The sequence below is a fragment of the Eumetopias jubatus genome, unplaced genomic scaffold, assembly GCF_037043125.1.
Source record: "Eumetopias jubatus isolate StellerSeaLion01/CBP00866 unplaced genomic scaffold, mEumJub1_p1.0 scaffold_3, whole genome shotgun sequence".
Lineage (NCBI taxonomy): Eukaryota > Metazoa > Chordata > Mammalia > Carnivora > Otariidae > Eumetopias > Eumetopias jubatus.
Genome location: NW_028274809.1, coordinates 94679833 through 94692895, shown reverse-complemented (window position 1 = coordinate 94692895; position 13063 = coordinate 94679833). Strand labels below are relative to the sequence as shown.

The 13063-nt window shown below is 44.0% G+C and overlaps 1 protein-coding gene across 4 annotated transcripts in view; it reads left to right on the top strand.

The window, feature by feature from the left end:
* The window catches only part of MGAT5 (alpha-1,6-mannosylglycoprotein 6-beta-N-acetylglucosaminyltransferase), a 325833-nt gene that overhangs the window by 184364 nt on the left and 128406 nt on the right, over nt 1–13063 (top strand). For all 4 annotated transcript variants that reach the window (XM_028101249.2, XM_028101248.2, XM_088021737.1 and 1 more), the window contains 2 exons: nt 755–831; nt 1906–1995. In XM_028101249.2, the coding sequence (XP_027957050.1) occupies nt 755–831; nt 1906–1995 (167 nt within the window). The remainder of the gene's footprint in view (nt 1–754; nt 832–1905; nt 1996–13063) is intronic.

Here is a 13063-nt window from a genome sequence, read left to right as displayed (position 1 = left end):
TGGTGTGCGTGCCCTGCCCTTGGTCCGCTCTAACATAATGTCTGTTACACTGCTGTCCAGTGGTTTACATATTTGTCCGTTGTCTACCACTAAACAGTAAGCTTTTTAGTTTCTTTTTAGTTTTGACTCTGTCGTCAAAAGGAATCGGAATCCACTTGAGCTAACTAATACAAGGGGAGTTGTTCCGTGAGGAAATACCTGAAGCAGTAAGGAAATCTCTGCAGAAATTTAAGGACCAGGTCCATAAGGAGCTCTTCCTCGCAGATGTGTCTGGTGGCTTTCTCCTTCTCTACACACCGGTTCTTTTTGCCTGTCTTTAGCCAGCTGCTCAGTTCAAGCACATGTCCTGAAGCTGCTCCTGACCTCAGTCTGTCTGCGTAGCCTAGCATGGTCCTACCAGCCCTGCTGGTCCTTCCTAATCTCATGGCTCCATTGCCTGGTCTCCATTTGTTTGGATTCTGTTGCCCAGTTGCAGATTTCCCAGCAAGCACTGTGGTTGGTGTAGCTCATCCTTTCAGGCGAGGCCACATGCCTCATTGGTCTCTGGCCATCCCGCAGGTGGGCCGTCCTTGGGTCGGGTCCTCGCTGCAGACCAACTGGACCTGCGGCCCGCTGGAGGGGTTCCACCGGTCAGAGCATGGCTCCCAGTATAGACTTCCTTTTTCTGTTTCTTTCCCTGCCCCTTGCTTACAAGGGTGTTAGGTTTGTGTTTCATGAACTTTATGGTATCCTTTGTTCTCTTTCATCTTTACAGATATCATTAATGGAGCTCAAGAAAAATGTGTATTGCCTCCTATGGATGGCTACCCCCACTGTGAGGGGAAAATCAAGGTAAGGCAGAAGTAACTTCTGTTCATTCCCATCATCTTCAGTCTGCACCGATACCCTCTTCCTTCCCCTCCCCTCTCTGTAATCCCCCAGTAACACAGATGGCAAGCAAGCCCTTTAAGGGAGTCATTTCAGGGGTGCCTCAATCCTACCAGTTTGCGGCTGTGGCCATGACAACCCTTGTCTGCTTATGCCAACTCCATGGGGTTAGTCAACAATGGCTCTAACTGGTCAGATTGAAGGAGCGTGGGCCACTTCGGGAGCCTGCTGTGTCTTTGAAGCTGCCTTCCCCTGGCGTTCCCAGCCTCCAGCAGGTGATCCTTCAAGGGCCATTGACAAGGGGCTGCCATTATGTAGGGTCCAGCTTCCCTCTCCCCCAGTCCCTAGGCCCCTGCCATGAGGTCTCCAGATTGTGATTTAAATGTCACATTAGCATTTGTAGCTGAGTAACCAGAGACCCTTGAGACACTCTTTCACTCTGAACATTTTTTTAAAAAAATCCTTTTCGTATGGCCTGCTGGTATGCAGGAGACCACTCCCCTGCTTAGCAGTTTTCAGAGGAAAAGTCTTGGTTCCGATGTTTGCTTAGGATGGTGAGACCAAATCCCAGAAGCATTTGCATGGTTCCTGTTTGGGACTCTTGCATGCCTTACACACCTTGCACGCCTGCATTCATGCTCTCTTGTTCCAGGCCTGATACTGGAGCTTGTGAAACTGTAGCTCTCTGGGGAGAACTGTAGCTTTCTTGGTTTTGAAGCAAGGGTCCCCTTAGGCAGTTGTTCTTGATGAAAGTCCCCTGGCCACTGCCTGTCCTGGGCTTTACTGCCCTGTATGTCTTGCAACCCTCTGTACCCTGAGCACCTCTGCTTAAGGCCCAGCTCAAGCCAGTGTCTCCCTGTGGATCATCTAGGAACTGGGCATCGGTTGTCCTGACCTCAGCTCAGTGACTCTGAGCCCCAGTCTGAGCCACTCACTGCTCCTTGCCCTTCATACCCTTGGCTTCTCTGTCAGCGGATGTGTGGGGCCACCAGTAACGGGCTGCTCATCGATGTCCTTACCTGGCTCTTGTCATTTCAGTGGATGAAAGATATGTGGCGCTCGGATCCCTGCTACGCAGAATACGGAGTGGATGGGTCCACCTGCTCTTTTTTTATTTACCTCAGTGAGGTGAGTCACATCTCTGGCTCTGGGGTGTGGAAAGGTGTGCTTAGTCAGTTTTGCAGCTGAGCCTGGAATTCGAAAAGTCGAGAAATGTGCACTGTTTTTACTTGGTGGACCTGTGCCTCCCTTCTTCCTTATTTTCCCCTGCTCCTAACTAGGATGATTTCTTTTTCCTTGAGGGGAAAAAACAAACTGATGTAGCTGTTTATATTTTCTTCCCCCGATTAAAAAAAAAAAAAGTCTAGTAAAATAACATGTAACATAAAATTTTCCATCTTTACCATTTAGTGGGAATTAAGTACATTCATGGTGATATACAACCATCACCAGCATCCATCTCCTGAACAATTCATCTTGCAAACCTGAAACTCTACCCGTTAAACAGTGACTCCCCATTCCTCCCTTCCTCCAGTCCCTGAACACAACCATTCTAATTTGTCTCACTGATTTTGACTACTCTCACTACTCCTGTAATTTATACAGCATTTTCCTGTTTGTGACTGGCTTATTTCAGTTAACATGATGTACTCAAGATTCATCCATGTTTATAGCGTATCAGAATTTCCTTCCCTTTCAAGGCCGAGTAGTATTCCATTGTGTTGTACCACCTTTTGCTTATCCATTTATCCGTGGATGGATACGTGGGTTACTTCCACCTTGTAACTATTGTGAATAATGCTGCTGTGAACATGGGTGTGCACACAACTCTTTGAGACTCTGCTTTTAGTTCCTTTGGGTGTATATCCAGAAGTGGAATGGCTGAATCATATGGTAATTCTGTTCCTTTTTTTTTTTGAGGAACCACCAAACTTCTCCAAAGCGATGGCTCCATTTTACCTTCCTACCAGCAATGCATGAGGGTTCTAAGTTTCTCCACATCCTTGTCAATCAACACGTGTTTTCTGTTTTGTCATGTAGCTATGCTAACGGGTGTGCAATGGTATCTGACTGTGGTTTGGTTTGCATTTTCATAATGATCAGTGATGTCGAGCATCTTTTTCATGTGCTTATTGGCTGAGTTAGCTATTTCTTACAAGCTGAGTTACTTACTTTTACCTTTTTTTTTTTAAATCTTTTTAGCTGAGCCTTATTTTCGTTTCTACCCTTAAATTCAAATAGCAGCTTTTTTTTTTAAGGGTTGCAGGACATTTTATGGGCCACATGGAATTTACATGTTGCATGCTTCAATGATTTCAGTTTCACCTTGAGGAAAATGGAGGAGGTGGGGCAGAGTTAAGACTGTTTGGGGCAAGAACAGGGGAAGAACTGAGTAGGGAATCAAAAGCCGGCTTCCCCTCCACCCTTGATGGACAAAGGCAGCCCTAGGACCTTGTGAAATGGGTGCTGGCTAATTTCAGAGGGTATACACTGGGATGTGCTATTGCTGTTTGACCAGTAGTTAATACCAGCTCCCTGGTGCCACCACGCAGGAAAGAGAATGCTTCCATTTTGAGGCTAATGATGTACTTCTGCCGTAATTTTTCGCATGAGACTCAGGCACCTCTCCTCTCTGTCACAGGAGGACAGGGGACAGCTTTTGGGGATGGAGGCCAAACCAGTACTGCCACAGGGCATGTGGCCTTAAATTCTGTGGGGTTTGTCCCTTTCCTTTACCTTTATGTCTCTTTCCCTTTTGAGAGCCACTCAGACTTTTTTTGTTTTATATGGTTGCCCCAGGGCCACCCCATGGCCATCATGAAGAGGCCTCAGAGCTAATGATAATTAAATTATCTCTTGGAAATTAAAAGCACAGTGAGTTGGGTGTGTGATGCTCCTCATTAGCAGGCTGCTGGCAAATTAATTCTGTCTCATTTATTTGAGTGTTTTTTTGGATGGGGTAGCCTGTGGCCCACCTTCTCATTTCTTTCTACAGAGGAGTAAGGCCTGGGGCTCTGGGTGAACCTGCGTTCCAATGAGAAGTCAATTAGAAGCACCTTCCCCGCCCCAAGGAAAAGGTTCCTCCTTCAGTTTAATTTTCCAAAAGTTTCCTTCCCCTTTCCATTTGATAGAATTTAGCCAGAGTCCAGCTGTGCTCCCTGATTGACAGACTGGGCTAATTTCACGCCTTCCTAAGACTCTGCATGTTGGGCGTACTGCTGAGCTACAGCTAGAGAATTGCATCCCACTCCAGCCTTCCCTCCGTCTCCCGAGCCAGAGCCGGGAAGGTGTGGGAGAAGGGTGCAGATGGGAAGGGGCTGCGATTATCTGTGACCTAGTTCCCTTCCTGTGAAGCTGCCGCCCAGCCCCACTCGCAGTGGAGGAAGGATGTGGCTAAGATGAGAACAGGGAGCCTCTAGTGAGTGTGGGGCAGATGGGGCTGTGGAAGGGTGTGATGGATCACGTGCTCTTAACACTGGGGCCGGCGTGTCTCACTTCAGAACCCGTAACTATTTTTCCTCTCTCCAAGTGTGGAATGGTGCTTTCTTTGCCTTTTCCTCTCTCTCCTCATGCAGAGGATCGGGCTTTTCTTTCTGTTCAGCTGAATTCAGTTCAGTGATCACTTATCGAAAGTCTATCATATTCATAGGATGTCAACAATTGGTAAGAACTCCATTTTTTGGCACTACGATATGCACTCAGGATGAACCTAATGGAAGAAGAATGGTTGCAGGTAGTGGAGCCAGAACAGGGTGGAGCAAGTTTCCCTGCAGACAGAACTAGGAACTTCTTTTTAATTCAAATCTGAAAATAACCTCGAAACTCTGGCCTTTAAAAAAAAAAAAAATGCATTTTGAGGCGCCTGGGTGGCTCAGTCAGTTGAGCGGCTGCCTTTGGCTTGGGTCATGATCCCAGGGTCCTGGGATCGAGCCCTGCATTGGGCTCCCTGCTCAGCAGGGAGTCTGCTTCTCCTTCTTCCTCTGCTTCTCCCCCTGCTTGTGCTGTCTGAAATAAATAAATAAAATATTTTCAAAACTTGCATTTTATCGTATCATCTTAATAGGTACCCTGTAAGAGTTGGAGGAGACTCTCACCACTGTGGTCTCTTGGACGAGAACTACTGCCTTAGAGCCTCATCCCCAAGGTCACACTGTTTTTGATGCTTTCTAAACACTATACTTCTGGACAAGTTACTTACCCTCTTTGTACCTCATGTTCTTCCTTTATAAAATAGTGTTTTTAACTTTGTTTTTTATCTTTTTTTATTTTTTAAAGATTTTATCTATTTATTTGACAGAGAGATAGAGCCAGAGAGCACAAGCAGAGGGAATGGTAGAGGGAGAGGGAGAAGCAGGCTCTGCACTGAGCAGGGAGCCCGATGCGGGGCTCGATCCCAGGACCCTGGGCTCATGACCTGAGCCGAAGGCAGACGCTTAACCATCTGAGCCACCCAGGTGCCCCAACTTTGTTTTTTAAAGGATTCTGCTGTGATGATTCCTGAGTCTATGGGAACGTGCATAGAATAGAGCCGGGCAGATAGATGACACTCAATAAACCCAATTGAGGCCTTTATGGTTTTTGATGATGTCATTATTTGCGGACCGTTAGGGGGCATTTTTATGTGGGAACTTGGTTTTGTTTTACAATTAGAACCAATTTCTCGTTCTAACTCTAATTTAATTTTAGATCCTTTGATTTCTGGTGATGTAGAAATGCAGCTGTTACCCTTATTTTTTCTGCATATCATGCTCGTGTTTGCATTGGAACTTGGAGCTGGCTGTCTGGAGCAGCAGTGTGCCCCTTGCCACCATTAATTTGAAATGACCAGAGGTGGTTTTTAAAGCCAATTAATTCTGTACTAGAATTTTTTTTTAATCCTGGATAGCATCTGTGTCTCTATAGTGCTGTTTTTGGTCTAGGTTTTTGTTTTGCTTTGTTTTCCCTCTTTTCCTTGAAACCTTCCTCCTTTTGATACTTGATTTAAACTGCGTATCCTACGCCAGGTTTCTCTTGCCACTGGGAAAACAATGAAGAGAGACCTCTTCATTTGATTTGTTTACTTGATCAACAGACGTACCAGTCACTTTTATTCTTCTCTAAATCTTCATCGAAGAGCCAGTTCTGGTTTCCATTTAAGTTTAACCTCAGGACTTTGACAGAAACGAACAAACAAGCAAAAAAAGCCACAAAGTAACTATGGTCACCAGTTGAATCCAGGCACTGAGATTTAGCCCAGTCCTGGGGGATGGCCCTCAGCTTTCATTTTTCTTTCCCTCAGTTGTTCTCAGTGTGCCAACTTCCACTGCATTACAGGGCTATGGACTTGTGCTTGTACCCTCACCAACTCGATATTCTACACGTCTTTCTTGGTAAAACCCAGATAGAGCAGCCTGCAGTATTTCCCCTTATGTTATACCCGAGGATGCTTGCAATGTGTCTGATGCTGGACCCAGGACTGCATATGGTGTGAGTCCAGGCATTGCCCTTGTTGGGTGGAAGACAGTAAGAGAAAAATGACACAGTATTGAGCCCCAGTGTATTCCAGGCACCTCAAATACACAATCTCATTTACTGGCCCCCCCAACCCCAACCCTGAGTAATAGCCAAATCAGAGCAGCTCAGAGAGGCTAAGTGCTTCATGCTTCTGCACTTTGCATTACTGTTGCCCCTTCATGTCAAAGAAAGACTGAACTCGGGTAAGTAAGTGATTTATTGGCTTTAACTCTGCATTCAGTTCTGTGCTCCAAACCTATTGTGTTTGAAATACAGCTCTAATTTAGCTAGTTTGCATTAATGAATCTTCATGGCCAGTTTTCGAATACTCAACATTTTGATACCCTGCCCTTCAAAAAGAGAAACAACACTGATTCTCCTGAGGACGTACCTCACGAAAGCCAGGTGCTCAGCCTTTCCAGGTGGTGGGAGTGAATGAATGATTCATTAGGCAGCCTAGCATTTCCAGATCATCGGGCAGTTTATGTTTTTGCGAGCCATGTAACTACTCCTGTTATAGAGACAAGGCTCTATAAAGTAATTACTCTGTCATTGTTTCAGGTATATTAACTTAGCCCTCTGCAGAGCCTTTTACCGCTAACAGATTTTATGAAACTTAGAATGAATTTCTTTACCCCTGTTGCTATTACACTGGTAGATGGAGCTGATACAGCTAACACCCACACATTTTTATCTCTTTACACAATTATTCTAGACTTCTTAATTCGTTTGTGCTGTTCTTTTTAAACACTTCTGTTGCTGTTACACATATAGTTGCTCGAAAATAAGCAAATTGCCCAGCAATCGATGGCCGGAGCTTAGGATATATACAAGCTGTTGCTTCAGACGCCAATTTGGGCTGGGCGAACCAGTGTGCGTGCTTATGTGCGTATGTGTGAGACTCCCTCATGAAGGAACAAAGGAAGCAATTTCATGCCTTCCTCATCAATCTGTGTCTTATATTTCAGGAACAACAGGCATAAAGGTCTTTGCCTCTTTCTGTTTTCCCTTGGCAATATGTAAAACTAATATTGGCTGAGCATGCTATTAACCTTGAGTTTAAATTCAGCGTACTTAATCCCTTGATTAATGCCAAGATTAATGCCCAACAGCAAAGGTTGAAAGCTTAAATGTTTGTGAATGCGAGCATGAAATGAAATCCTAATAACCAGTACAATGATTTGGATTTATGGGCTGTGTTGGCTGCTAGAGATAACTTGGAAATGGTGTTGCATAGACTAATTTGTCAGAGTGGGCAGCAATGAAGAATTGACTGTTCAGTTGCAAGAGAAAACCTGAATGAAAAAAAACATAACATTTTGGGAAGGGTCAGGGAGTACTTTAAAAATATCCCTTGCCTGTTGCCTGAGAATCCCAACACATACCTTTGAAAGGTCTAGCCATTTGAGATGGGGAATTTCCTGTCTGTGAGATAATCATTTCTGGGTAGTAAAGGAGATAGCAGAGATTGATGATCCGGTTCTTTTTGCTTTTTGAGGTCAGCCTTTCCTTGTACCTTTTTCATCCATGTGTTTTCATTGCTCTGATTACCTGAGTTCTAATGCATCCTTAGAAAATGGATTTTTTTTTTTTGAACTGTCTTGAGTCTGTCAGTCCCACCAACTGATCTGTTGGTTCTGTCCATTCAGACCCTCCCCTCTCCAAGTTTATCTTCTTGGTGGCCCCTCCCGTTTGTAAGTTTCATGTACTGCATCACTGGTACTTACACTTCTTGCTCTGGCTGCCACCTTACAAACGTGAGCAGGGCACATGACAGGACAGGCCAAACCCCGCACCAGCACCTCTTGGCTCCTTGAAACGCAGGTGGCAGACAGGGCTTCTGTGCAGTCGTCTCCAACTTGTGTTTTGCAAACTTTTAAGTACTGTGTCTTGTAATTACTATTGTACGCCAGTAAAATAACTGCAACATTTTTATGTTTTGAACTTTTTTAATGTGGAAAATTTCAGACATACGAAAAAGAAGAGTATAACAAACTCCTGTGGACCCATGACTGAGATTCAGCAATTGTCAATTCATGGCCAATATCTTTTCATTTACTCCCCCATCCCATTGTTTTGAAGCAAATTCCAAAGGTCTTAGGATCCGTGAATGTTTCAGTATGTATCTTTAAGAAATCCTGTTACTACTCCCAGTGTAACTGATAATACGATCTCATATCTAAAATTAACATAATTCCTTAATATCATAAAATACCGGGTTAGTGTTTGCATTTTCTAAGCAGTCTTATAAATTAAAGTTTATTTATTTGAACTGGGTTTCAAGTAAGGACCATATGCTGGAATTGTTGGTGTCTCTTAAGTCTCTTCTTAATGTTAGGTTCCCATCCACCTTGTTCTTCCCTTTATGTTTTGTTTTTGTTTTTTTGAAGAGACGTCTTCATTTGCCTTAGATAGGTTGTTATACTCTGAATTCTGATGATTATATCTTTGTGTTATTGTTTATTTCCTGTAAATTGATAGTTAGATCTGTGACTTGATCAGCGTCAGGCTTAATATTTTCTTGCAAAACTTCTTCATGAATGGTATTGTCGCTTCTGTCAGGAGGCACACAATGCCCATTGTCTCTGTTTTTATGACGTTAGCAGCTGTCAATGATCCAGGCCTGGGTTCAGTAATTCATTAGGGATTTCTTCTTAATATATCATGAATACTTTTTTTTAAAGATTTTATTTTTAAGTAATCTCTACACTCACTGTGGAGCTCAAACTCACGACCCTGAGATCAGGAGTCACGCTCCACAGACTGAGCCAGCCAGGCGCCCCTTGGGAATACTTGTATGAAGAGAAGTGACTCTCCATCTGCATTTAGTTACCATGAGAAACAGCTCACATAGGAACCCTTGTTTCTCTGTTGGCTTCCTAGCGTCTTCAACTGGTGACCAGTACTTTGTTTGTTTGTTTGTTTATACGCTTCTTGGTTTTTATCATTACGAAGTCATCGATTGAAACATATTTGTTATGTTCTATCTACTCCAATTGTTTTCTTACCCGCTCTCCAACTGCCCTTTTTCTGACTGGTGGGAGCCAATTAATAATTGTTTTCTGGATCCTTTTGACATGACCCTGATAGTTTTGAATGGTTTTTACCTATCTGGTATGACAAAATCTTCCTGGTTCCTCTGACACAATTTCTACCCTAGACCAGGAATTGGCCATTTATCTCAGGACCACCAGTTCCTCTCAGTGGGAGACCACAGTCTGGGTGCCAGAAGCCTCCATTGTTCTTGGGTTTTGCTGAGTGCTGGGGGATGTAACAATGAACAGAAAGATGAGCTTTCCTCCTTAAGGTTTTGTTTTGTAGGGGGAGACAGACAAAACCAAAAGTAAAATGTATATCTTTTAGATTGTGATAAGTACCGTGGAGAAAAGTAAAACAGGAGAGGGTATTAAGAAGTGCTTATGACGAATGATGGTATCAGTTTTAGATAGAGTGGTCGGGAAATGCCCTACTGAGAAGATGAGAGGATGATATTAGAGCACCAGTTTGAAGAAAGTGAGTAAGAAGTGCAGATGTCTGGCAGAGGTGTTTAGTTGGCAGTGGCAGCAATAAGTGCAAAGGTCCTGGGGTGACCATCAGCATCCAACAATAAAAACAAGTGCAAGGAAACTAATCTCCAGGGAGATTTTTGTCTGTTTTGTTCACAGGGATAATGGTGCCTGGCATACATATTTATTGAATGAAATATCCTATTTAGAGCATTTTCAAAAAATAGGCGATAGATTTTTGTTTGTTTGTTTGGAGTAACTTCTCCCAGCTATCACCTTTCTAAACTTGAGAAAATATTGTGAAATTTGTAACTTTAAAATCTGCTAAAACATTGTTTGAGCCATGATGAAGCAGGGGTATTTCAAGCACTTTTTCACAATTTAATATAATGCTCTTTCATATTAGGACTATAAGGCATCGCAGGGACTAAGAGAATGGAATGAGCCAATTATATTAGAAGGCACAGCTTTCTTGCCCATCTTTTATTCTCATTGTCACTTGAGCATTATTTGCCTGCTCCTATGCTTCAGGCAAAATTGCATAATAACACAGAAGAAGTACTCTGTTCCCTGTGTCTAGAATGTGACTACCTCTATAAATCGGGTGCCTTTGGCTACCGAAGTGTAGATGCGGCCCACTGGGGCCAGTGTTGCCACTATGCCGTGTGCAGCAGGATGTGCGCCCAGGGAGGGTTGGTTATAGGAAGCGTCCCTGTGCATCCCCGTGTGGTTGGCTACAGAGGAATTCATTTACTGCCTCTCTTGTGAGGAGAAAGATTGATACTGCTTCCCCTATGGTGATTTGGGATGGATTTTTGAGACTCTGTGACATCCTGCCATCAGCACCCGACTGGTTTTGGGCATGTGGAATACTTACTGTAGCTTTTGTTGAAGTTCTACCCCTTCCTTAGCCCCCAGAGAACAGTGTTGGATTGCCCCAGCCCTTGGCACTCTCTCGCACATGTTTGGTCCAGAACTCTCTGGTCATAGTATTCCTGCCTGCCTTGGTAGGGAGCAGTTGTACAGTATTAGAGAATACACAGGAGGCTCCATGGCCTGTCTGGATACAGCTATGTGTGTGTGGCCTAGAGCTTTCCACCCTGTTCCTCTTCAGTGAGATGAAGGGTGAGCCTGCCTCACCTGCCTCAGTGTGTTTCCGGAAGGTTCTCATGAAATGACAACAGCGGGTAAGTGCCACCTACCTGGAAAAGAGGATCATCATGAATATCGTTAGTGCTCAAGTCACGTCCTTGAACTGTTCATTCACCACTCCAATAATGATCGAGACCCTACTGTGTGCCCGGCACTGTTCTCAGAAGAGCCCTGAGCAGGCAAATCGATGTTTCTGTTCTGAAGGAATGTCATTTGCATGGGGCACAAAATCATTTCCACAAGTGCTGAGTGTTCCAAGGAGAGAGAAAAAAAAAAAAAGAGTTGAGGATAAGAGCGGCCAGGTAAGTAGGTCAGGGAAGGCTTCTCTCAGGAAAAGTTAGGGCATAGTGTAGAAGTAACAGAGTCACACATGGAACTCTCTGGAAGGAAGAATGTTTCAGGGAGAAAGAATATCAAATGCAGAAGCCCTGAGATATAGGGTTCCCAGGTAAAATACAGGGTACCCATTGATATTTGAATTTCTGATAAACAATAATTTTTTAAACTATAAGGTGACAAATACTACATGGAACATATTAATACTAAAACCAAATCATTATCTGAAATTCTAATTTAACTTGGTGTCCTTGTTTTCATACCCTCCTGCCCTGCACCACACACACCCACTGGGCCGCCCTTGTGAGGTAAGAATGTTCCTTTTGGACTTGGAAGGAAGGTCTCGTATGAAGGGCAGGGTGAGTGAGGCAGCCAGGGTTCAGGTCCCATTCTGTAGGATCTTGGTATAAATTCCAGGCTTTATTTTGAGCGCAAGGAGAAAGCCTCTGAAGGGTTTGCATTAGTGTAGGATGTGATCCACTTTTGGCTTGAAAACAGTCCTGCTGCACAGAACAGACGGGGGCAGGAGTTGCCCACTGGGAGTTCTTACTGCTTTCATTGTCCTTACAGCACGGCCACACGGTAGGAGCCGAGCAAAATTGTTCTGAAGGATTTTCTGTAGAAGCTTTAGGCGGTACTCTAACACTGAAGAGAGTGGACTGTGCTGGCAGGACCGAGGGACGTAAAGGTCTGGGTTCCGTGCGCATCATGTGGTGATTAAGCGCAGGGACTCGGGGACGGCACAGATGGCACGTCAGTCCTCAACTGTGGGTCCTCCCTGTGCCGTGTCCTCATCCGGCATGATAAGTGGCCTTTCCCAGGGGATTATTTGAAGACCAAGTGAGGTTATGTGTGTCAAGTGCTTATCCTAGTGCCTGGCTCCTAGGACAGTGTAGCTTTTATTTATTTATTTTTTAATTTTTTATTGCGTTAATCACCATACATTACATCATTAGTTTTTGATGTAGTGTTCCATGATTGATTGTTTGTGCATAACACCCAGTGCTCCACGCAGAATGTGCCCTCTTTAATACCCATCACCAGGCTAACCCCTCCCCCCACCCCCCTCCCCTCTAGAACCCTCAGTTTGTTTTTCAGAGTCCATCGTCTCTCATGGTTCGTCTCCCCCTCCGGTTTCCCCCCCTTCATTCTTCCCCTCCTGCTATCTTCTTCTTTTTCTTTTCTTAACATATATCGCATTATTTGTTTCAGAGGTACAGATCTGTGATTCAACAGTCTTGCACAATTCACAGCGCTCACCATTGTAGCTTTTATTTTTATATTTAGTCTCCCTCGCCCTGCCCACCATACACACCGTACACAACCATTTCCTCACAAACAATTTGGCCCAAATATTAATCAGCTCAGGTGTTTGGTGCAGAGGACCAGTCTAGAGAACTGAACCACGTAGTGACGTGTAGACATCTTTTACCATTTGCGTTGGCTTTTTGAGCCTTAGAAAGGGAAGTGGGTGGGGTATGGAGTGGAGTAGAGAAAGCTCTTTTCTTTTTTAAGTGTATACCTTCATGAGTAACTTCATTTGATATGTCATCAGTATGATGAATACATGTATGTAGGTATGTGTGTATCTATATTCATATGACTAGTCAGTGTATTAAATCAATAGATACATAGTCAGCTACATCCTTTTGATATATAACCAACTAGCCGGGATAGGATGATGTAGAATCTTATAATGTAATAGGGTT